Here is a 27,482-nt window from a genome sequence, read left to right as displayed (position 1 = left end):
TACTTTATTAATGTTTCTTTTTGAGATACCTCCCCACAAAATTACATAATAACTTAACGTTGTCTGAATTAATGCATAGTATATTGTTTTCATAATGCCCGTATCTTTTAGGTAGTTGAGTTTGTGAAGCACATATAGGTTTGTGCTGAGTTTCCCCATTATGTATTCTACTTGCTTATCCCAGTTTACATTTTCATCGAAAATTATCCCAAGGAATTTTGTATATTTGGTGTTCTCTGCTGTGCACTCATCTATGCATGTATTGATATCTTCACTGTGAAATTTTCGAAGTCTGAAGTTCACATAAAGTGTGTTAGTAATATTGTTGTGCAGGTTTAATTCAGTAAATATTTGGATGGCATTATTTACTTCTACATTGGCTTTTATTTCTAGCTTTTCTGTGTCTTTATCCTTGAACAGAAGAGTTGTGTCATCTGCATAGATAACTATATTCATACCTAATCATATTTTGGATGTGTTTTTTATATAGAATGAAGAGTATTGGGCCAAGAATGGAGCCTTGTGGCACAGAGAAGTGTAAAATTCTTGCTTTAGCTCATATTTTTTCACCAGTAGTTTTTGTAATTTCAGTTTGTTGGCTCCTGTTTGTCAGGTACGAGAGAATCCAGTCTCCTGCATTTCCTCTTATGCCATATACTCCTAATATTTCTACTAAAGTTTTGTGGTCTACACAGTCAAATGCCTTTTTTAGATCCATAAATATTTCTACACATTTATTTTTGGAGTCCAAGTTTGTTATGATATTTTCGATGAGATCTATTACTGCATCTATGGTGCATTTATCTTTCTGGAAGCCAAACTGATTCTTGTTGATTATTTCATATTTCATCAGAAAAGCAATGAGTCTCTGTGCATAACCTCATTCAAATATATTTTTTTAAATGACTGGTAAAAGAGCTATAATTTTCTGGATTGTATTCATTCCCCTTTTTAAGTATTGGTTTTATCATTGCTGTGTTTAAGTACTTTGGAAAAGTTCCTTCTAGGAATGATGAATTGATTAGTTGTGTAAGAGGTTTCTGGAGTTCCTGCATTCAGTGTTTAATTTCTATACTTGATATGCTGTCAATTCCACATGACTTTGTTTGTTTTAAGATTTTTATTATCTTTAATGTTTCTTCTTCTGTCACTGGGAAAAGTTCCATTGATTTTCCCTGGGGATTAATAAATGTTTTTCATGCTTTTATTATCAGCACTATTTATGTACTTTTTCACTTCTAGTCGTTTACCTGCTTGTAGCATACTCTTTAAAGTTTTCGTCAATGGTAGTTTTATATATTATGGGCATCATTATTATCTTGTTCCTAGAGACCAAAGTGCCTTTTGTTATCCATTTTTTGTTTTTATTTGTGGTTTTGGCTTTAGTTTTTATTACTGGCCATGTAATATTGAGATGGTAGGATAGAGTGTCAATAAAATAAGTCACTTTATGATCCACTGTTGGAGAGTCTTTTGCAGCATTTCCCATCCTTCTTTTTCAAGTTGTATCCTAAGGGCTGTTAAGTTTTGTTCATTTACGGTTCTTTTTCCCATATTTTTTATGTCTTTTGATTTGTGGTGATATGATTTAGACATATTTTTATTGCATCATGGTCTGAAAGGGTCATATCTATAACTTCAGTTCTGTAATGAAAGTCCCTTAAATTTGTGAAGATGTGATCTACGAGAGTACAGGAGTTTGCAGTTGTATGTGTTGGAGTAGCTGTTGCATCATATAAGCCATATGTTTCATTGTGCTTAGGAGCTCCCTACTGTCAATGGTGTCTTGCAATGTGTTTATGTTTAGGTCACCTATTAGTACAAGTGCACAGTTCTTGCTTAGGAGGATATGTAAGAGCTCGTCTATGTTTTCAATGAACGTTTCTGTGCACCCATTTGGCAGTCTGTAGATGTTTAACATGTACAGTGAGGAACAACTATTTTTTGGGCTGTTACTGCGACTACATTTTCAGTGTTGTATTTTTTACATAAGTCAAGGCTGTTTATATTGTTATGGGTTCATATAGCAGCTCCACCACTCTTACTATTCCTCCTGCATGAACTAGCAGTTACATTGTAATTTTCAACAGTAAGATTTAGCATTTCATGCTCATTTAGAGCATGTTCTGTCAGAGCTAGAATGTCAGGAGTTTCTTCATTTAGCATTATTTCTAATTGGGTTACCTTATTTTTTACGTATTCTATATTCTGTTGCATTATTTTCATAATTGAATATCCTGATTCTATGTTTGTCCTATATTCTTTTTTGTTATCACAGTTTTTTTGTGGATATCAGATTTCCTAATTTTCACCTCCACTATACAATGTTAGTTTCTCTTGCTTCTAATGATTTTACAAACATCTGCATACATTCTGCTGAGGGTTACTGAACCTAATCTGTTTAAATGTGTGCCATCGTTTCCCAGACAATTTTCACACAGGAATTTTTTTGGGTCTATGAAGATAGCACTGAGACAATACCACTCTTGTTTGATGGCACTGTTTATTTTGGATATGTATTTGTCACTCATTGACCTCCTTTTTACGATTCTGCTAAGTATGAGCCTGGATCCTTCATAAAGACTTCTTGCTGTACGAATCATGTTTCTTGTTTGATTCACTAATTCATCTTTGCTGCTGCTTTTAAGCAAGTTCGTGAATTGTGAATTGTGATTTATTAGTCTCATAAGATACACTTACAAATCATGTGATTATGGTACAGGAGACACGTCAAAAATTACAAACTAGAATCTAATACTAATTTTAAAACTATATTTAGTCTATGTAGCAGTATCTATATTTTCCTATTTTCCAGCATAGGTAAATATCTTTCTTGATAATGGACAATTTTTTTTTCCACAATATAATGCTAATTTGCAGTTGGATTCTGCTCAAATTATCAGTTCATCTTCCATGAACTCTTCTAATGGGTAATAACATTTGTGTATAAGAATTTCATGTAACTTCTTTTTTAGTATCGCTAGTTCCATGTTTAGAATGTTTTTGCCTTTAAGTTTATTGTAGACTTTCATGCCCATATATTGTGGGGACTGAGCATATAATTTCAATCTATGGCAGGAAGCATAAAATTATCTTTATTCCTTGTACTGTATGGATGATCAAATTGGTTTCTAATGAACAATTCCAGTTTGTTGTGTAAAAATATCATTAACTCATATATGTATAGGGAGAGGACAGTCAAAATTTTTAGTTTCTGTAATAATGGACAACATGATTCTCTTTGCCTAGCAGTGCACATATTTCTGATAATTTTCCTCTGGAGCTTCAGTACACAAAATATATTATTGGAGCTCCACCAGAAAATAATGCCATATCATATTACTGATTCAAAGTAACTTAGATATGCTACCTTGCAAGTGGACATGTTAGTAGCACTTGATAATATATATATGACATATGTAAAGCTACCCAGTTAGCTGCACAAGTACTCAATATGTGTATTCCAGTTAAATTCTTATCGAGGTGTAGACCTAGAAATTTGGCAGAGTGCACTTCTGTTAATTCTTCAGTTTTATGATTCATACTAATTTCTTGGTCTCGTGACTGTTTGGTTCTGAATTCAATCAAGTTTGTTTTTCATATGTCAAACCATTTAGCTGGAACCATGACTAGCCTGTCTAGTGTACCAGTGACTTATCAGGAATCGTTTCTGTTTTTTCGATTTCTATCAAGACAGACGTTCCATCAGCAACAGAACAGATGGTGATTTTATGTTTAATGGTAAGTCATTGACATACAATAGAAAGAGAATCGGACCAAGGATCGAACCTTGCGGGACACCCTGTGTTATTGTTTTCCAGTCTGAATGGTAGTTTACACCATTTGAAGAATGATTGTTCTTTGTTTTCTATTAGATAAGTAAGAAGTAAGCCATTGAAGTACTTAATCCCATATTTTTCTAGTTTGTGGATTAGCAATGAATGATTTACAGAATCGAAAGCCTTTGTCAGGTCGCAGAAAATTCCGGCTACTTCACTTTTTTTGTCTAGAGCTGTGCTAATTTTTTCTATGAGATTATTTATGGCATCTGTTGTATTTTTCCCTTGCTGGAAGCCAAACTGATTGCACAAAATAATCCCCTGTGATACAATAAAGTTTTGGATTTGGATAGCACCTACTTTCTCAAAAATTTTTGACAACACTGGAAGGAGGGAGATAGGACGATAATTCCCCATATCTTCTCTTGACCCTTTCTTAAAAAGCAGTTTTATTTCTATGTATTTTAATGATTCTGGAAAACAACCTTCTTCAAATGATTTGTTGATTGATTCAACTAGTGGTTGTTGTTGTTGTTGTTGTTGGGATGTTTAAGGGGGACTAAACAGCTAAGGTCATCAGTCCCCCTTCAACTAGTGGGGGACTTACTATTTTGTATACTGATTTAATTACTTTCACAGGTATCTCATCCCAACCCACCGAATTTTTATTTTTTAGTGATAATATAATGTCTTCTATTTCATTCATTGTAATATTTCTAAATTTCATGGGAGATATATTTTTTTCGAACAAGCCCATATGGACATACATTTTTATTGTAATTTGTAACATTGATGTTTGCTTTTGTCACATTGATAAAGAATTCATTCAAGTGTTCCGATATTTGAGCAGGATTTACAAGGGTGGTGTTTTCATGCTTTATTTTACAAATTTCATAGCTGCCAACTTTACCGCCCAGTTCTGATTTAACAACAGACCACACTGCTTTTGATTTATTCTTATGATTTCAGATTAGTTCACTGTTAGACATTTGTTTTGCTGCCTTTACAACATTTTTGAAAACATTTTTATAATGCTTCACATATTCAATAAAAGCTAGATCTTTTTTATATTTCAGCTCTTTGTGCAGCTGCCGTTTCCTAGCACTAGAAATTTTTATTCCTTCTGTTATCCAAGTTAGTTTACTTGTCACTTTGGTGTTGCCACACTTAGGTGGAAAGGTTTCATTGAATACAAGAAGGAAGCTGTTTAGGAATTTTTGAAAGTTTACATTAATTGACTTGTTACTGTTACATTGCCAGTCTATCTCTTTTAATCTGTCCTGGAATACAGTTAAACTTTCTGAGTTTGAAATTTCTTTTAAAGTACTTAGGCTTATTTTTAGGTGAGGTTTCTGTGTCTGTTTTTGCCAGTTCAATAAACAGTGCTTTATGATCAGACATTCCTATATCTAAGCAAAATTTATGAACATCTTCAAACACATAATTTGTCAGAATGTTATCGACACTGGTTGCTGACTGGGCATTTTCTGTGGTGCATTCTAAGAAGTTTAGTTTGAATCCAGATTTTTTTATTAGATCAGTGAATTTGTCAGCTTCATGGCATTCACTTAAGACATTGATGTTGAAGTCAGTGGCTATTACTACTTTTTTCTTTAATTAGGCTTTCGAGCATATTTTCTAATTTGTATAGGAATTGGTTCGTTATTTGATTTCCTGGGATTCTATAAATTGAAATTACAATAATACCTAGATGTACAAGTGCTACACAGCAACTTTCAAAGCTACATTCCTCATTCAAATGATCAAACCTGTTCATTATTTTAAACATTATGTTAGAATGAACAAGAATACATGAGCCTCCACGTGATTTATTTTGTCTGCAGTAGCTAGCAGCTAGGGTGAAGTTTTGGATTTTATTTAGAGTGTCTTTCATCAACCAATGTTCGTTCAGACATACAATTTTTACAAATTTGCATTCAGACAGAAATATTTGCAATTCATCTACTTTTACATGTGCTATTCGAGGAGCTACATTTTAGACCATTTATATTGTAATGCATAATATACATGGTTCCGGGTTTATTTATTACTGTGGGTAGATTTTTGTTTGGTAAGCATTTTGATATTACTAGGTTTTTTTTTGCTCACATGCAATTTTACATCCCCCTCTGTGCTTATTCGTTTCCCTTTTTAGTACTTTTTAAGATGTGGCTTACATCAATAAACATTTTACTAAGCAGTTAGGAGCCTAGCCTGTTTAAATGAAGGCCATCTATTCTCAGGCATTTGTTACACAAGAACTTGTTTGGGTCTATAAATATTGCTCCAAGATCATTACGATGCTCCCTGATATTACTATTTATCCTGTTTACATATTTATAACTTACTGACCTGCTGTATATTATACCACTGATAACAATTTTTGAAGTCCTATATAAGCTTCTTGCTGCTCAAATTAAGTTTCGTGTTTCATTGATGAGGTCTTCTTCACTGGAGCTGTGAATTGAATTCGTTCCAGCATGTATAAAAACACATTTGTAATTTCGTTTGTGTTCCATGTCCTGTTCTGTAGTCGACTTGTTGTGCAATATTTTTGAAATGTTTTCCCAGGTTGCACATCAATTTTGCAGGTGGGGACAGCAATATTTTTCAATAGCGAATCTCCTATTACTAGAAACTTGCTATCTTGTACAGCTGTGGGCTTGTTTCTTCTTTTGGTGTATGTCACTGGCTTCCACTTATATTTATCTGCTGACTTTTTCGTGTCTTCATTGGTGGCACTGGATATTTTTTTGTTTTTGAAGTTCGAGCACGGGATATGTTATTGTTTTTTGAGTTCATATATTCACACATAATTTCACGGTCTTCTATTTGTTTTTGTGGTTTTCATTCTCAGGGCACTGCCTTTCTTATATTAGTGTATCATTTTCTTGGAAGAGAGCCCTGGTCCAGCATACAGTTTTAATCTTCCAGGAAGTTTCATATTAGCACATACTCCACTGCAGAGTTGAAATTTATTCTGGAAACCTCTGGTTTGCATAGTCAGTAATTTGAACAGTAGCCATTATATTTTTGATGTGTTAAAGTGGTGGGTTGTTACATTGTCTTTCAACAAGATGATGCAACAGTGAATATTGCCATTGATTTCCTGACCTACTTTGATACAGAGAAGTTTGTTGCCCTGGCCAGCTTGTTCTTCAGATCTCACACCCATTGAAATCATATAATCATGGGTTACAGAGAAACTAAGATGTCATCACTTGCTGCCCACTATGATTTGTCACAGAGTTGAAGCAGTTTGGAATGTCACTTATGTCTGTCATCCAAGCTCAGTTCGGCCCAGCACCCAGCCAGATTAGCGCCATTGTTACTGCCAGAGATGGCACCTCTGCATATTAAATTCCCCCCCCCCCCCCCCCCCCCCCCCCGTATATCCCCAAATCATGTACAAATTTAATTATGTATTCTTCTTACTATACTATAAATGCACAGTAAGTAAAATATTATTTGTTCTTCTTTATGGTGTTGCAGTTTGAAAGGCCAGTGTACATGAACACATGATATCCTTCCTTGTTTGCATTCTTTGTCTTGAAAATGTACAGGGTGTGTACCTGTTGGAATAGACTGAGGAGTTGGTAACACTGTTCCAAAAGAGAATGTAAAATATTTCTTTAAAAAATAATGGTTTATTACTGGACATATTACAATACTGTGTGCCCAAGTTGTCTACCAGGGTGTCAGCTGGTCTGGACAGGGCCAGCATGTGATCGTACTGAAGACTGACTTTCAAAGTATGGACTTAGGTCATGTAGAAGCGACAAAAGGAGTACATCCCAACTGGTTGGGTCCAGGCCCAAGAAAGAACAAATGGTATGGGTTGATGGACCTCAGTGGCTCCCAGTAACAGAAATGTAATGCCTCCCCAAAGTTACATTTTGGCTGTGCATGTCTGGTGTTCAGGGGACAAATTCTTTGTCACCAATTTGCTGAGGCAGTGGTTCTGTTTTGACAGATAGATTACAATGAATTGTAAAACTTAGATGGAAGTACAAAAAATATTGAAACTACATTTACCAGGTGTAGAAGTATGAAAATGGAATTTGGTGCAATAATTACACATCTGTTGTTTGAAACTGTTAAACAATATTTTATTCAAAATAATCTCCATTGCTGTTTATACATTTCTCCCACCTCTCTGGCAGGTTATGAATGCCATGCCAAAAAAACAGTTCTTTTGAAACGAACCAGCCAGCAAGCCATTTTTGTACATTTTCATATTAATTGAAGTGTCGTTCAGCAAGAGAGTGTCCCAGTGATGTAAGGAGATGATAATCAGATGGGACCAAGTCTGGAGAATAAGCCTCATGCCCAAGTATTTCCCAACTGAATGCCTCAATCTCTTTCCTGATCTGTTTTGCTGTATGCGATGGTGTGTTATCACGTGTTGCCTTTTTCCATATTCTGGTCATTTTTCATGTAATGCTCAATTTAAATCAATCATTTGCTGTTGGTAGCGATCAGTGTTAACGGTTTCACCAGGTTTTAGCAGCTTATAATAAATGACACCCTTCTGACCCAACCAAACACAGGGCATTGTCTTCTTTCCAAAGTGATTTGATCTAGCAGTGGATGTCGATGATTTGCCTAAATTCACGCATGACTTATGATGCTTAGGATTCTCAAAATATATCCATTTTTCATCACCTTTTACTATTTGACAGAGAAATGACTTTCGTTTGTATATGGTGAGCAGCATTTCACAAGTGGTCTTTTGATTTGCTTGCTGTTTTTTATTCGATTCATGCAGATCCCATTTTCCCACTTTCTGCACCTTTCCCACAGCTTTCAACTGAAGAGAAACAGCTTTCTACATCACATCCAATTGTTCTGAGAATTCCTGTTGAATCTGAGTATCATCTTCATCGAATAAGGCCTGCAATTCATTGCCTTCAAACTTTTTCAGTGGTTTCCTGTGCTCGTCATTTTTCAAGTCAAAATCACCACTTTTGAATTTTTTGAACCACTCAAAACACTGTGTTTTCCAAATAGCATGTTCACCGAGAGCTTTGACAAGCACTCGATGTTATTCTGCAGCAGTTTTCTTCAAATGACAACTGAAAACCAATGCTGTTCACAAATCATAGTTCGTAGGCACAAAACTTGACATGTTCACGGGTTTGAAACTGATACCAATGTAAGAAACTTGGGTTACTGTTTGTTGACATTCATCGTCAGCTGTTACAGAAAGCAGATGACACTGCAGACCCAGTCTCATGGGCCCTACAATGATGGCTAGCACCATCTACAGTGAAATTCCTGTTTCATACTTTTACACCTGGTATATTGGCTATGTGACCTAGATATCTCTCCTTCCATAAAGCTGGTGTATGGTGAGTGGAGGCTGAAGTGAGATGTGGAAGGGACTTAAAGAAAGGCATTACATAATAGAGATATTTATCATGACTGCATAAAGTGGTTGTTTTACAAAATTCCCCTTTCACCGCCCGTCACATTAACCAAGCTGCATGGCATTGAAGTTTGAGGTGACAGACTTAGGCACTTGTCCCCATGTCTCTCAGCAGGTGAGTACCATGAGCAGTATAAAAGAGTGTAACCTTGGCTTGCAAGTAGTAAGCAGTCTGTATTGCTGTTTTGAGCCAGATGGCAGGTGTAATGCAGCTCCAATAGTCTGACCTGTGCAAGCCTCTTCATCTCTTTGTAGCTGCTGCAGCCTACATCCATTTGAATTTGCTTGCAGTACAGTCAAGTGGGGTAACTTTGTACCACTTTTTACTATTTTCTTGAAAATACTGTACACAATAAATTACACATCACAACAGACACTGTAACATTTTACATCTGTAATTACTGAGTGCTTGGAAAAGTGAAAATTTATACTGACTATGCTGTATCAGAGTAAAATTTCAATTTTAATACTAAATGTGCCCTGTCAGAGTAAAATTTCAATTTTAAGTCTAATACAAAGTTGCACTGTTCTTCAGATCAATGTTAAGCTCTCTTCACAGCCAACACAGTTAAAGGCCAATCACAAGCCTGAGAGCTCCTAGGAAGTTGGAAAGACATGTGAAATATTAACTAGAAATCTCAGAGGTAATAAAACAGTTACTTTTAGTACAAAATAACGCAAGTAGGTGGAGCAACAGCCATTTGTAACAGAAGCGGTACAAAGATACCCTGTCTAGTAAAAAGTTATCCTGATTGACAGTATTTAATCCTTGGTCTTCGTCTACAGGTGTTACCACCTGACTTCGTTCATTACCAAAATGTTCATTCCTTGATGCTTGAGGATTTTGTGATGAAGCAAGCTGGGATAATTTTAATTTCCCTCTTGTTTTATCATCTGCCTCCTTAAAATTCATTTTTTCATTTTGACTTAATTAACATTAACATATGTGAGTATAATTCGTATTTTCATAAAAGAGAAAGATTGGCCCTTAGTTTTTAAAGAATATAACACCAGTGTGCTCAGTTTTATGTATGTAATTGATTTTCTAATTTATTCTGATTATTACTAGTTAGTATCTTTAATTATAGGGTGAAATAAGTAATTGTTTTGTAACTTAAATTGTACTGTTGACATATAAACAAATATAAATCTGAACTAATTATAAAGATTTGGAAGACAAAATACTATAACCTTAAAGTATCTGTTTGGCTCTATTTGGAAACATGTTAGCAAAACCAGCCCTGAATTAATTCCAAAGTAATTAACAGTTTTGTCAAAAGTATTGTTTGCATAACTATATTTGTTAATTTCATGATTTAAACAAATAATTTGGCTTAACCCTTGCAGTAGAAGGAACCGTTAAAAAGAACCAATTTTTCGATGTAGTCAGTTAATTTAATGAGTTAAGTTTTAATTTCAATTTCTGTAAATTAAACTTCAAATAGTGTGTAGTTTCAGCACCTGTTATTGTGATGATATATAAGGGCCTCTTTTTGGTCACGAGTCAGTCAGCCCATGGCTGAGTTTCAGGTGAGGAACCTGTGCTGGTTAGAACAACAACAATGCTTCACCTTAACTGTGGAATAAGTGTTAAACGATTAGGCCATGTGTAAATGCAATGACAGTGTCTGCTCCATACATATCTGTTTATTCTTCAAGAACTGTGAATAATGTGGTTATGTATTTACTGCTCATAGATGTTCAACAGTAAACTATTGTAGCAATATGTGGAGGTTCGCCTGCAAACTATTAATGAGGCTTATCGAAAGTTTGAACAATAGTGCGCTGGCCATACATATATAACTGTGTATTATTGGGAGATTGTGCAAAGTGAAAGTGAAAGTCAGTGAAATGTAACTGTGCATCTTTCGGCTACCTTGTTTACCATAGTCAACGTCCAAATTACAAACCCCATTTTTCAGCCAGTGTAGCAACGCAGTATGTTGGCACCGAGAGCAACAAACGAAGAAATAAAAGTGGGTGGAACTGCTGCAATGTGTCATGTCAACTATTCCCTTCTTTTAGTCAGGTTGTGCCCTAAATATATATATTATTTTTGTTTCAATTCAGAACCTCCTCATTAGTTGTTCAATGTACCCATTTAATCTTTGTCATTCTTCTACAGCACCATATTTCAGAAGTTTCTCTTTATGTCTAACTTGTTTACCATCCCCATTTTACTTCCATACAAGGCTACATTTCAGACAAATACCTTCAAAAATGAGTTCCTAACAATTAAATTTATATTAGGTATTAACAAATTTCTCTTCCTCAGAAATGCTTTTCTTGTTACTGCCACTCTGCATTTGTATACTCTCTATTTTCTCCATCATCAGTTATTTTGCTGCTCAGATAGCAAACCTCATCTACTAATTTTAGTGTCTCATTTCCTAATTTAATTTCCTTAGCATCACTGATGTGGTTACCTTACCCTTGTTTTATTTTTGTTGCTGTTCATCTTATAAACTCTTTCAAACTGTAATCCATTCCATTAAAGTGCTCTTCCAGTTCTCTTGCCAACTCTGACAGAATTACTATACCACAGGCAAGCCTTAAACTTTTTATGTCTTTTCTCTGAATTTCTGTCTCCTTTCCTAATTTCTCCTTTGTTACCTTTACTGCTTGCTCAATATATGGATTAAATAGCATCAGGAAGGGTCAACAGTCCTGTCTTACTTTTATAATTGCAGTCAAGATTCCATACAGGTAACAAATACCCTTTCACTCCCTGTGTTTTATTCTTGTTACCTTCATAATTTCAAACAGTGTATTCCTGTCAACATTGTTAAAGGCTTGCTGTAAGACTGGAAATGGTGTAGATGTAGGTTTATAGCATTTAGAGCTCAGAATAATGCTGCATGTTGTTCTGTACCCAACATGTTCTTTAGCACTGTTAGTGAAGTGAAACATTGTGTTTATTGTGTTCTAATATGTATCTTTCAGTGATTAATGGGCAAGTAAGCTCCTTAATCATAGGCTATTCAAATCAAATCTAATTTTTTCAGACAGTTGAATAATGTCATATTCACTTGACAAATTGTAAAAAAGCATATATTTATTAAACTGTAAGACATACAACTATGAAACTTGTGACAAGTATTTATGAGTCCCTTAGGTTTAGATGCTGAGTTGCAGATAGGCACAACAAAAAGACTCACAAATTAGCTTACAACCAGTATGGCCCTTTGACAAAAATAGATGACACACACGCACACACACACACACACACACACACACACTCACGCAAATGCAACTCTCTCTCTCTCTCTCTCTCTCTCTCTCTCTCTCTCTCACACACACACACACACACACACAACTGCAGTCTCTGGCAACTGAAGCCACACTTCAGTTGCCAGAGACTGCAGTCTTGTGTGTGTGGGTTGCATTCGTGTGTGTGTGTGTGTGTGTGTGTGTGTGTGTGTGTGTGTCATCTATTTTTAATGAAGGCCATAATTGCCAAAAGGTAATTTGTGACAGTCTTTTTGTTGCACCTATTTGCAACTCAGCATCTCTGCTATATGGTGAGTAGCAACTTTCCTTTTCATAATATTGTTACATTCCATCCTGGATTTTTCATTGTTTGATATTGATCTCTCAAGTTTAGATTATATATGTTCAATATGTCCTCCACTAGTGATATGGACACTATGACATAAATACTTGAATTCTTCCCATTCTTGGGGAAGCATGTCCATTGCACTGATATTGTGGCAGTACAGATCCATTTCTTCAACTCTTCTAGGTTCTATGGCAGTGTTGGTGCATAAATGGTACCCTTAATGAAACCTCAAAGGAAGAGGTCACAGGGTATGAAATCTGATGACTGTGGAGCCCAAGTGAGAAATGCTGAGTTGCTGGCTGTTTGGTTATCAATCTAATGACTTGATAGAGTTTCATTCAGATATTCATGCTCTTGGCAACTTCAGTGAGGGGGTGCCCTATCTTCTTGAATAATGAAGTTGTCCTCATTCAGCCTCAGAAACAACCAATTATGTAACATAGCAAGATACTGCTGACTTTTAACCGTGTTTCCATCAATGAAAAATGGGCTGTAAACAGATGAGTGGGATGTCGCACAAAACACATTCGTTTTGGGTGAACCTTGTACATCTTCATTGTGTGCATGTGGGTTCTGTAGGCCCCAGATTTGAGCACTGTGTTAGTTTACTTTCCATCAAAGAAGAATGGGCCGTAAACAGATGAGTGGGATATCACACAAAACACATTCAATTTGGGTGAATCTCATACAAGTCTAGTGTGTGCATGTAGGTTCTGTAGGCCCCAAATTTGACGGTTGTGTTAGTTTACTTTCCCACTAAGAGGAAAGTCACTTCATCACTGAAAGTGTTATCATTGTCAAAAGCATTCTGAATCTTTTTGGAAAATGTCATATGTTCGCATTTGTCGTCATGACAGAGCCTGCAACAGCTGTAACTTCTATGGCATCATAACCAACCGATGTCTCAAAATAGACTAAGTTGTTGTTATAGGCAGCTGTAATTCCTGACTGGCATGACAAGTTGACTTTGTAGGATTGTGTTGGAAAGCTGTTTGGATTTGTACAACATTTTCATTGGAAATACAAGGGCAGCAAGGACTCTTTAGAATGAGATTTTCACTCTGCAACGGAGTGTGTGCTGATATGAAACTTCCTGGCAGATAAAAACTGTGTGCCCGACCGAGACTTGAACTTGGGACCTTTGCCTTTCGCGGGCAAGTGCTCTACCATCTGAGCTACCGAAGCATGACTCACGCCCGGTACTCACAGCTTTACTTCTGCCAGTACCTCGTCTCCTACCTTCCAAACTTTACAGAAGCTCTCCTGCGATCAATGTGGAATGTCCAACACGTTTACAAGGAGTGGTGTACCACTTGCAGTACTGTGCCACAGTGTAAGAACCGTGTTTGTAAAAAGATCTTAGAACAGTCAGTGGTCATGAAAAGATCCTAACTGACATGGAACAGAGATGAGTGTCATGTCTTGTCAATTTCAATATGTTTCAAAATCCAAATTGCTGCTGTTAGTGAGTGCAGGTGAATATCAACCAGATTCTGACTGAACAATGCAATGAGAACTGCCTGCATTGGACATTTAGGATAAGGTCCTTCGAAAAAGACCATTGCTTTCAGTGGCACATAAAGCTGCATGTATTCAGTGGGCCAAACAACACAGAAGCTGGAGAGCAACAGAATGGAGGTGTGTAATGTCTGGCAATGCACAACTTTTCCTCTTTCCAAATGATTCAGTATGTCAAGTCCACCAACAACCCAATGAGGTATTTAACCTGCAGTTTGTGGAGGGTATAGTGCAGGCTAGAGTTGGTTCTGTTATGTTTTGGAGTTGTTTTTCATACAGTAATTTTGGCCCAGTCATTCAGTTTACCTTGAACATGAACTGGGATTTTTACTTCAACCTTTTTCATTAAATAAGTGCTGTCCTTTCTTCTACTTTGTGATGATGAGTATATTGTTCACAATACTATCTCTCAGAATGACAACAGTTATGTTCATAAGGCTGCACTCATATGTTCCCAGTTTTACAAACATTCAGGCTCCCTATTATGCCTTAACAGGCTTTGTAAATTACGTTATGTTAAACCCATAGAAAGGGTCTGGCAGTATTTGCAACAGTGGGTGAAACAGGAATCAGCATTTCCACAATTTGGTAGCTCTGTAAGACCTAATATTCAATGAACAGCTTCATCTGCGTATGGAATACGTGAAGAAATTAGTGGACATTCTTCCTCGCCAAATTTTGGCTGTTATCAGGAGTTATGGTGATTGTGTGCAGTATTAGGATGATGTCTTTTGTCTGGGACTGTTTTTTGTATTGTGCTTGTATTGTATGTAAATATTGTAGGTGTTGCTAAGTATGACCATGGATGACAGTCTTCACTACAATTCAGTTGGACTGCATGAACATTTCTCACTCGCTACCTGAATTGAGCGTTGTTTTAAGTGGAGACACTAAAGTAAAGTTGCTACATAGGAAGGTAACATGCTTTCACTGATATAGGTAACATGCTTTCACTAATATACCATTTTAATGGGTTCCACTACTTCAGTGTACAGCATTGAATAGCGAAGTAATGTTTCTGTTCAGGATACATGATGAGTGTACAGCCATCATAATGCTACCACTGTATCGAGACACTGTTTACTTGTATCAAGGTATAACCTGTCAACCACTTCCAAAATTTACACACATTTCATAACAATAACATGTTACTGTAGTTCTAAAGCATTTTTGTAAGGAGTTTGTTTAATTCTGTCATGTAACATCTATTAGGCAGGGCGAAAATGGAAAATGCCACAAATTATTCAGGCCTGAGCTGTTGCTATTGTGAACAAAACTATATACAGTGATGTTGTGTCTATAGATGGTTGTAGCCCCATTCTAGAGCTCATAATTAATCTAAATTTCTTTTTTGTCAGACTAGAATGTACAAAATTGCTGTCTAGTGACAAATTTATTAGAAGCAAACTATTATAAGTAAGACTTTCAAACTTGGCAGACCTCACATGTTGACAACAGGGGTGGGGAATGGGATTGTGATATAAATATTTTATGAATGCAATAATATCTAGTAACATGGGAAAAAGTTGAATGTTTGAGACACTTACACATCCCATGGAGGTAAATTATGATTTCCTTAACATTCATTTTACAGAGCATAGCCGAGTCAGAGTTGCTAAAAGCAACAGCTGACCTTTCTCGCACAGTCAGATCTCTTGAAGAACAGACTGACATGTTTGAGAAGAAAAAGCTACATGATATTAAGTCTATCATTTTAAATTACATTATAATTGAACTAAGCTTTCATGCAAAAGCTGTAGAATTATTTACAAAAGCGTATCAACAGGTTTCTGAAGTGGATGAGGAGGAAGACATGGAGGTAAGCACAGTTTTATTCATTTACATGATCATGAATAGAAATGCACAAGTGGAGTAAGTAATTCTTACTCTTGTCTCTGAATTTAGTATCTACTACAATTTTATTGTGGTTGGTATGTAGTTATTCCACTATATGATTCACTGATGATTACAAGGGATGTCAAATTAATTGATATTTGCTCACATTATACCGTGTACCTTCTTCTAGACTAGCGTTTCTTAATCTTTTGAAAATTTGTGACAAAAATGACCATTAATTCCAATAGTATTTGTTTGCCACAAAAAGTGATTTCAAAACTAACACAAACGTTCTTGAAGCAAGATTTCAGATTTTCCCAGTGTAGACAGATTTCAAATATTTCCTAGGTATTTAGCCAAAGTGGTGTCATCCAGAATGCACAATATTTTGGCAAACCAACTTCTTGACACCTTCAGGCATTCCTGATGACTGACTGACTTCTAAAATGACTATCAGTCATCAGGAATGCCTGAAGCTTACAAGAAGTCAGTTTGTGAAAATATCACACCTTCTGCATGACACCAACCAGCTGAATACCTCAGAAGTATTCAAAATTCTTGAAGTAACTTAAATTTAAAAGAACAGAATCAAAATCTTATTCTGGCAGGTAAGCTTAATATTAGGCTTTATAGGTGAATGTTCATTTCTCATAACAGATTCAGCAGCAAGAGTCTTGCAGCATTTTTTTTTTTTTTTTTTTTTTTTTTTTTTTTTTTTTTTTTTTTTTTTTTTTTTTTTTTGACACACAAATTAAGAACCATGTTTTGCATGTTCATATAATTGCAAATGGTAAATGACTAACATGGCATTTTGTAACAACTAAGGATAGTAATCTTTTACACTACACCAAAATTATGATAACAGCATTAATTTCAATTTTTTTTAAAAGGAGGAATGAGATGCCAGTTCAATAATATATATTTCTGTTGTTGAAATGATTGAAGGTTAAGCCATCATATAGCATTAGTTGTTACTTAAAATGTGTAGTGCACTTAAAATGTGTAGTGCATGCCATGAATGTAAATACTGTATATGATGCAGGACATAAAAGCAAACATACGAGTACTAAATGTATACAGAGCAGTACTGGAGAGAAGTTTATTCTTTAAAGTGTTTAAATTAGCTGTCTTGAGATCAGATGGTAGTCTGTTATAAAATATTGTTCCTACTGTAGGTTGACTACAGTCTGCAGCCTTTGTTTTTTACTTGAGATTATGTGAAAGTTTTCCCTTACCAGTATATTGTACCTGTGTGGATTACTGTTTGTTACATTATATTCTGGATTTTGTTTCACAAACATTATTGTCTGTAGAATGTACATAGAGTAAATGATTAGTATTTTATATTTTCTGGAGATTTCTCTATAAGTCTATGGTCTATATGTTCTTTCCATAAGAGGTGTTCATCAACAATTATATCAAAAATTTGTGTTTGTTTGTCTAGCCAAGGCTCAATGAAGGTGTAAATTAAGTATTATTTATGTTCTGCTTATAGGTAAGCATAAATTGCATTTTCACTGTCTTCTCTTTATTTACAGGTAGCTTATTTGAAGTAAGATTATTTTATTATAATACTATTTATATATATGTTATAAAATATATTATATTTTATTATTATATTATTATATTATAACACAAAATTATAATGATTTCACTAATGTTTGTAGTAGTTCGCATATCATGGCCCCAGCTAACAAAAGATGTGTCATCAGCATAGTTTATTACCATGCAGTTTTGGGTTCAGTTAAATCATTAATGTACACAAGAAATGGAAAAGGCCCCAGTACACTTTCTTAGGGAACACCACAATGCAGTAATCTTGTGGGCCCAATTTCATTGTTACCAACTGCTCATTCCTTTACTTATAAGTTCGTTTGACCCATTGTTTCCTGTCTTTCAAATAGGAGGTACATAATTGTAAAGATCACCCCTCTCATCCCGCATGCTTCTAATTTATGCAGTAGAATTGTATGGTTCACAGTTCATAAGCTTTACTCATATCCTGTTACCTTGTCTCCTTCCTCTAATTTGTATAATGTTTCATGTATAAAAATTGCTATTGCTGCTACAGTAGATCTCCTTTTCTAAAACCATGTTGCAGATTGTTGAATAGATTATGTTTGACGAAACGTGCCTCAAACTGTTTTAATATTACTTTCTCTAGTAGCTTCCCAAGCTCTGAAGTTCATGATATAGGCCTATCGTTTTTCATGTCAGTTTTTATTCCCTTCTTATACACAGTAGGATGTCAGAGATTTTCAAACGATCAGGGTAGTCTACATGGCAGAGGGTGATATTTGTTAGATGTGTCAGAGGATTCACTAACTCTCCCCTGCAATCCTTTAGCAGCTTAGGTAAATCTCATTCCAGACACAAGATATTTTAGCTTGAAGTTTTTAAATGACTGCTAGGAGGTCCCTCTGAGTAATGCCGTGGATGAATAAAAGATTGGCTATTATTTGTAACATATAAATTAGGTGCCCAGTGAATTTCCCACACACTTCTTTTTGGGTTCTTTGTTATACATTCATTTTCTTTTGACATTATGCTGGTGTGTTCATGAGATTACTGTCTCCGACATTCTTTATACATAATTTCCTGTCCGTTTTACTAAAACAAGTTGAGTTGATTATTTGATAGGTATATTCATGAGCTTTAAGATTAGTCAAGGAAGCTCTGTAATGTCTCTGATCGGTTTGTACTTTCTTAAATAGTACTGTAATTTAACAATATTATGAAAAGGAAAGTTGCCACTCATCGTATAGTAGAGACCCTGAGTCCCAGATAGGCACAACAAAAAGACTGTCACACATAAAGCTTTCGGCCAGTAAGGCCTTCGTCAAAAATAGACCACACACACACACACACACACACACACACACACACACACACACACACACACACACACACACACAAATGCAACTCACACAAACGACTGCAGTCTCAGAGTCTCAGGCAACTGCAACCACACTGTGAGCAGTAGCATCAGTGCATGATGGGAGTGGTGACTAGGTGGCCTTCCTAACTCAGTTCACTCCTCCATCCAACCGTGGTCTATCCCCACTACCCCCAAATCAGCCCATGTTAACTTTCCAGAATTTCTTAACATCAAACTTTGCCTCACCATCATTTCCCAAATCCCTCAACATGCAAACTAACCTTACATCCACAGAAAGAACTGCAGTCCACCTTCTAAAAACTTATCCCAACCTTATAATCCTACCTGCAGACAAAGGCTTCGCCACAGTTGTTTTGAACCGTCAGGATTACCTGGCAGAAGAAATCTGACAGCTGTCAGATACTTTCACCTACAAATCTCGACACTGAGGCCCCATTCCAGAAATCCAGCAGGATCTCCAGTCACTCCTCAAATCCTTAGGCCCATCCCAGAACCTCTCCCCGGAGACCATCTCTCTACTCACTCTACCACTCTCTGCACTCCTACCTTCTACAAGCTTCCTTAAGTCCGTAAACCTAACCACCCAGGATGCCCCATTGTGACCGGTTACTGTCTGCTTTCGTAGACCAACACCTTCAACCTATTACCCAGAACCTACCCTCCTACATAAAAGATACCAACCATTTCCTCCATTGACTCACCACAGATCCTGTCCCTTTACCACACAGTGCCCTGTTTATCACTATTGATGCCACCTCCCTTTACACTAACATTTCTAATGCCCTCAGCCTTACCACTACTCAATGCCTGATGGATTCCATACCAACTATCTCCTTTCTAGTTGCCATGACCAACTATATCCTCACCCACAATTACTTCTCCTTTGAAGTTATTACTTACAAACAAATCCAGGGTATGGCTATAGGCATCCTCATGGTACCACCCTCTGCCAACCTGTTCATGGGCCATGTAGAGGAATCCTTCCTAAACACCCAGAGTCTTAAACCCCTCACATGGTTCACAGTCATCGATGAGATCCTTGTGATCTGGATCGAGGGTGAGGACACCCTACCTACATTCCTCCAGAACCCCAACCCCTACCTACATTCCTCCAGAACCTCAACCACTTCTTCCCATTTACTTCACCTGGTCCTACTCAACCCAATAAGCCTCCTTCCTAGATGACCTCTACCTCAAAGATGACTACAACAATACTTACATTCATATCAAACCGACTAACCACCAGCAGTACCTCTACTTCAACAGCTGCCACCAATTCTATACCAAGAAGTCCCTTCCACACAGCCCAGCCACCCATGGTCATCACATCTGTAGTGACGAGCGGTCCATCTCGAAATATACCGAGGGTCTCGCTGAAGTCTTCACAGATCGTAATTATCATCCCAACCTTGTACAAAAACAAATCTTCCATGCATTATCTATCCAGTCTCCCACAACATCCCAAAGTCCCACTGTCCGGCTACAGACCAGCATTCCCCTCGCAACTCAGTACCACTCAGGAATGGAGCAATGAATTACATTCCCTGCCAGGGTTTTGACTACCTCCCATCATGCTCTGAAATGAGAAATGTCTTGCCCGCTATCCTTCCTACCCCTCTCACAGTGGAATTCCACCATCCACCAAACCTACACAATATACTCATCCCCTGTTCCAAACCCCTTACCTCACAGTTCATACCCCTGTAATAGACCTAGATGCAAGACCTGTCGCATACATCCTCCCACCACTATCTAATCCAGTCCAGTCATAAACATCACCTATCCCATCAAAGGCAGGGCTACCTGTGAAACCAGTTACGTGATCTACAAGCTAAGCTGCAACCACTGTGCTTCATTCTATGTGGGTACAACAAGCAACAAGATGTTTGCCTGCATGAATGGCCACCTACAAACTGTGGCCAAGAACAAGTGGGCCACATGCCAAACATGACATCCTTCATTTCAATAACTGCTTCACAGCCTGTGCCATTTGCATCCATCCCACCAACACTGGCTTTTCTGAATTGCACAGGTGGGAACTTTCCCTGTAATACATCCTACATTCCTGTAATCCTCCTGGCCTCAACTTTCATTAGTCACTGTCTTCACCCATTCCAGCACTACACAGTTGTCATTCTACCATCACAACCATTGTTTTTACTTTTTACTTCTCTCCTTTTCCGCTACGCCCCAACCCCCCTCCCCCCTTTCCCATGCCCTCTGTCTAACCTGCAGCACTTCACTGTCCTCCACCCCCACCATATTATCCCTCCCCTCCCTGCCCCAGCCTCCTCCTACCCCCACCCAGTCACCACTCCCATCATGGACTGGTGCTGCTGCTTGCAGTGTGGTTTCAGTTGTCCGAGACTGCAGTCGTGTGTGTGAGTTGTGTTTGTGTTTGTGTAAGTGTGTGTGTGTGTGTGTGTGTGTGTGTGTGTGTGTGTGTGTGTGTGTGTGTGTGTGTGTGTCATCTATTTTTGATGAAGGCCTTACTGGCCGAAAGCTTTATGTGTGACAGTCTTTTTGTTGTGCCTATCTGTGACTCGGCATCTGCACTATATGGTGAGCGGCAACTTTCCTTTTCATAATATTTTTACATTACTTCCTGGATTTTCCGTTGTTTGAGTGTCGTAATATAGTATTTTGAATGAGTATTTAACAGTGCTCCATTTTCTCTCTCAGTTCAATGCTTTCAGAAGGGAAATTCTCATCTTTGTGAGTACTAGCTTTGGTTACTTGTTTTACTAAAGGACATGCTTCATTTAAGGTTTATTGAATAGTTTACAGAAATTGTCCCATTTATTGTTCACATTTGTTGCATTGTAAACTGGTACCCATTTTTTATTGTCTAATTCATATATTATTAACAGGCTGTTAATTAATATAAAGCAATCAAAATGTGAAAAAGAGTAATCAAACTTAGAAATAAATCCAGAAGTGATAAGAACTCATGAAAGGTATAAGTCACAAATGCAGAAAAGAAGAAATTGATAAAGAAAGGAACAATAAGGAATTTAAAATAAAAATCAGTTGAAAAACAAGAAGAAAAGGAATGTAATTGGGACGTTGTAGACGAAGTTTAGCAAAATTGGCACAGGAAATGTCGTGGAATGGTAGTCTTTGTAGGGCAAAAAAATACTATATTCTTTATCTTCACTATGACCAAGTCCTGACAGCAGGAGACAAAGATGACTCCAGTTATATGTTCAGGGAACTGCGCAAACGATACTCAAAATGTGCCCTAACAATAAACACAAAAAAGATGGAGTATATGGTAGTGGAGGAAGATGACCGAAAATATTTGGACATGAGGTGCTGAGAATTAAAATCTGTACATTTAAATATATGGGCATCACTTTTACAAAAGCAAAAGAAGCACACAGGTAGTAGAAGTTTTATTCAGCCATAGAGCATTTTTACAATGATATTGGACATGTGTTGGTATTACAACTTAACACTAGAGCGCACACGCGGGCTACATGTATTGCCCAGTGAGTAAAACAGTCATTTATTTTCAACAATTGGTGCATTACAGTGCCACCATTTTGTGTATTCCTCAGGTAAGAATTTCTTGCTAGTAGTGTGCCGACTTCCACGGCGCAAGGATGTGTAAATAAATTGTCGTTGAAATCTGTGGGCTACATCTGTAGCCCATGTGATTGTTCATGGAAGTTAAATCTCTGATTGCACAAGCTGGAAACTGAGGAAAATATGATACAGTTGCTGTAATAAATACTACAAAAGCAGTGCACATTTTATAGTATTGTCATTTGTAGGTATTTTTGCAGTTAGTTATTTCTTGTTCTGTATATTGTATTTTTAGATGCTGGATCATATAAACAAGATGGATAGAAAAAAAAAAACCAGAGACGGCAACTGGAGGATGATGAAGATGGTGATGTTTTGAGTGAAAGTGAGGAGAAAGAAGGGTTTGTGGAACAAAATGTTCCACCTGTGTCTCCTCACAAGTCTAATACAGAACAGGAAGGCAAGAAAGACAATGCTGATGAAGATGTCTGTGTCAGCTTTAGCTACCTCTCAGTCTCGTAATGTGACAAAATGGAGCAAGTTTCCACCACTCACTTCCAGAACCAGATCTCTCAACATTTTGGCTCATCCACCAGGCCCAATAGGTTTGGCCAAAGATGCTAAAACAGCTCTTTTATCATTTCTGCTATTTTTTGATGGTGATGTTTGGAACATTCTTGTTGATTTGTCAAACATTTACACTGACACCATAAAAAGCAAATGTCAGTCATAGATGCATATCATACTGACCTGATAGTAATCAAGGCACTTACAGACATTTTATTAGTAATCGGAACTTGCCATAAAGGGCAAAGAACTCTAAAGGATTTTTGGAACAATACGAAAAGTTATGGAATTGGACTAGTATATACAGCTACGTCAGAGAGTAGATTGCAATTCCTACTGCGAGATCCTTGCTTTGAGGGTGTAAAAGACAGGCGGGGTCATCAAGCAGATGACCGATTGACTTCCATACAAGAAATTACTAACAATGCTTCAGAACTGTAAGACATATTATACTTCAAGTGAAAATCTTATGATTGATGATCAGTTAGCCACTTTCAAGAGACGCTGTGGTTCTGTGATGTACATGCCAAACAAACCAGAAGAGATCATTATCATTATGGTTGTGCCTGTCAAGTATCCATATTCCTATAATTTTGAGATTTACATAGACAAGCAACCAGAGGGACCATTTAGAGAGTCAAATAAAGTGCCTGATATCGTCACTCGAACTCTGAGTCCATTATATGGCCTGGAATGCAATATCAATAAGGACAATTGGTTTGCTAGTGTTCCTACATGCAAAGAACATTGCCCCACAAGATTACAGGCATAGGAACACTAAGAAAGAATAAACCAGAGATACCTGAATTGTTCAAAACAATACACAACCAAGAAATAAGCAAATCCATTTTTGGGTTTTGACCTTAAGGCAAGGTCCCTCGTATATGTCTCCCAGTCTGTTTTCCTGGGATTCCTATAGGCCGTGATCTGTCTGATTCCCATTTCAACCTTGAATTTAATGTACATGTGGTCCGATGAGGATGGCTCTAATGCCACATGCCATTATTTGACATAGCTGCCCATAATCATGGAACCAAAGGTTATGTCAATTACTTCTTCCCTTCTGCTATTCCTGAAAGTAGGTTCATTGCCCCTATTCAGGACCTCCAAGTTGTTAGACAGGAGAAATTCAAGAAGGTACTCACCTCTATTGTTGGTGTCCTTGCTGCCCCACACTAGGTTGTGGGCATTGGTGCCACATCCAACCAACAGTTGGTTGCCTTGCCGATGGCAAGCTTCTGTCAGTCTCCTCACCTCCAAAGGAGGAGGATGGCTGTTTTCATAAGGAAGGTATGCTGAGGCCAAAACAATGTCCCTTGTGATACCTTCCTCATGTTGCTGCATCCTGATGGTCACTAGGTCCCTGGAGCAGAAATCTATTATTGGCATGAAAGCAATTCCATTTCTTACCTAGATGCATGTTTTGGAGTTTCTTAGATTTCTAGCATAAATCAGCTTCCCTCCAGTGCCACCAAGGCCCGATAAGCCCCCTTTATATAGGTAGGGTTCTTATATCAGGGCTACATCCAGTTCCTGTCTCCCCAGGCAGCAGCTCAGGGCAGCAGCGGCCCCTTTACTGTGCTGCAGACAAATCTGCAGCACCTCCAGTCTCCATCTTGCTGCCATCATTGCCTTTGAGATCTTTGATTACCCTGATGGTGATCTGCGAGAACCCTAAAAACAATTTGAGGACTTGCTGTCACATCGCCTTCAGGGCCTTCTCTCTGACATCCACCACCAGGGTTAGTCCTTCCAGTACAAACTTCTGGTTGATTACTCTCCAGTCCTCTGCCAAGGCGTTTGGGTTCTAGACCCCTACTTTCTCAAACAGCATCTTTGAAGAGACATCCTTAAGGATCTTTGGTACCCATATTGATACTTTCGTGGTCTTAACAAGCTCTGCTACTGTCTTGATCAGCAGCTTTGCATCCTCCCATGGGGATATCATGGGTACCTTGTCCTTAAGCCATTCCACCATGTGAACCCCTCACAGACAAAAAGGAAGGCACCATGATCTAGATAGACCCTCCTGAAGTTGGGCCCTGGACCAGCGTCCCCTCCCAATTTTTCCAAATAGGGCCATCTGTACAAGTTCCTCCTGCTGTGAGATGACGGCTACCAGTGGATAGCCTTCCTGGATAACGGCCATCTTAAAAACCGAGACTGCAGTACTATAGGTCTGTTTCCCTATTTCTTACCGCTGCTTTTTCTGGGCTCACTTATCCAGGGAGGAGGGAGTCTTAAATTCCTCCCTTATCCTCTTGCTACTTGTCTTCGACATTGTGGGGGTCTGCATATCCCCTTCAACCTGAGACAGTTTTTTCTGAGTGGTCTTAGGCTTGACCCCTTTTAATTCGCTCCACTTGTGTTTGGGAAGCCATTCTTTTCCTTCCTTTTGTCTCTTTTCCCTGAGTAGTTTCCTCCCATGTTCCCCAGACAAGGCTTTACTCTTGATCTGGTACAACTTCTCAGTTACAGTTCCCACTTCTGGCTCAGGTCTAGACCCTGATTCAGTTGTGGGAGTGCACTCCATCGGTCATGACCCCAATGTTTGGGTGTCTGAGGTCTTAGTTTGCTCCTCAGTTTGTTTTAATTTATTTTCTTTTTTCGTGTCCCACGAGATTTGAGGATCTATACGCTCCACACCACGAAAACCCCGCACGGTGTATACTTACCCGGGGAGGTCGCCCAGTATCCCTGAGGCTCCATTTGCGACACATTTTACCATGTGCCTTGCACCACTTGGCACAGATCACATCACACCTAAGGTTGGGAAGGGAATTGGGTAAGGATTAGGAGCGGATAAGGAAGACAGGACGTTGTGGGACACTCTTAGTCTGATACATCAGCTAGGGCTTTTCTGGCAGTAGGTCCTCTACCTTCGGCATAGCCCTCAGCTTCTCACGGATACACAAGCCTCTGCACCCGCACGGCGAGTGCTTCGTCAAGGTGGTGTGCCCTGGAGAGGTGATTGTATGCTAGTCAGTTATGTGCCAAAGCAAAAGTAGTTTTGTTGTTATCTGCGCTGCACAATGTTGACAAGTGCCTGATATTGTCGTCGAATTCTGAATCCATTATATGGCTGGGGATGCAATATCGCTATGGAAAATTGCTTTGCTAGTGTTCCTACATGCAAAGAACATTGACCCACAAGATTGTGGCCATATAGTGTTCCTACATGCAAAGAACATTGACCCACAAGATTGTGGCCATAGGAACACTAAGAAAGAATAAACCGGAGATACCTGAATTGTTCAAAACAATACACAACCGAGAAATAAACGATCTATTTTTGGATTTTGATCTGATTGCACACTAGTCAGTTATGTGCCAAAGCAAATTAAAGTAGTTTTTCTGTTATTTACACTTTACAGTGATGACAAAATTGAAGCTGCTAGTGGTGATGTTAGAAAACTGGAAATCATCACATTTTATAACCAAACAAAGTGTGGCATCAATGTTTTTGATAAAATGTGTACACAATACAGCATTACTCAAAACAGTCACCAGTGGCCTCTCACACTGCATTACAGTTTTGTCAATATGGTGAGGGTAAATGTTCTTGTGATATATGAGAAGAACAACTTTGAAACAAAAGTCGTCTACTGTCACTACCTACATAATGTTGGATTTGCACTAGCAAGACTTTATATTGAACATCTATTATTGCACAAAAAAAAAAAAAAAAAAAAAAAAAAAGCATACCCGGAGCTATGAGACTGAAAGGCATACTGCTTCTTGGACTTCCAGAACAACCCATGGACCCTATTATACTTACTCAGGGAGGAACTGGCTGCTGTTCTTTTTGTAGCAGGTCTCATGATCACAGCATGCATAAACAATACAGCAGGTGCACAAGACACATTTGTAGCAATAATCAGGCTGTCTTGTGCCCTGAATGTCTGCCATCTGAATGAAGATGATTGTGAAAAATTGTTTATTGGTTCCATTAGATGACCAGAAATCAAGAAACTGATAAGTATTATTTTTGAAATTAAAATTATGTGAACATCATCAAAACTGGTGCTTGAAAATTGAGTTTTTAAAGGGTTTTTTATTTCTTTGTTTATGATGGATAAAAAGTTAAATTTCATTAATTTTATGTATAAGGGTGGTAAAGATAAAGATGAGTGGTATTTGTACAAAATGTTTTCATTAAATTATGTCCTAATTTGTAAATAATAAAATTTCTTGTTGGGCCACGCTTGTAGCCCATCTGTATGCTCAATGAGTGTTATGGGCATGTGCACTCTAGTGTTAAGAACGGGAAAAATACATAATTCATTTACACAGACATTCCTGTCAACAATGACAGGACTTTTGGCCTGGGCCTTGTAGTAGGTACCATCCCAGCATTTTCCTGAAGTA

The 27,482-nt window shown here is 37.7% G+C and overlaps 1 protein-coding gene across 3 annotated transcripts in view; it reads left to right on the top strand.

Moving 5' to 3' along the window:
• Window positions 1-27,482, top strand: part of LOC126148769 (CBY1-interacting BAR domain-containing protein 1) — a 211,186-nt gene that overhangs the window by 106,598 nt on the left and 77,106 nt on the right. For all 3 annotated transcript variants that reach the window (XM_049915777.1, XM_049915776.1, XM_049915775.1), the window contains one exon: window positions 15,879-16,103. In XM_049915777.1, the coding sequence (XP_049771734.1) occupies window positions 15,879-16,103 (225 nt within the window). The remainder of the gene's footprint in view (window positions 1-15,878; window positions 16,104-27,482) is intronic.

The sequence above is a fragment of the Schistocerca cancellata genome, chromosome 2 (assembly GCF_023864275.1).
Source record: "Schistocerca cancellata isolate TAMUIC-IGC-003103 chromosome 2, iqSchCanc2.1, whole genome shotgun sequence".
Lineage (NCBI taxonomy): Eukaryota > Metazoa > Arthropoda > Insecta > Orthoptera > Acrididae > Schistocerca > Schistocerca cancellata.
This window is presented reverse-complemented; position numbering and strand designations above follow the sequence as displayed.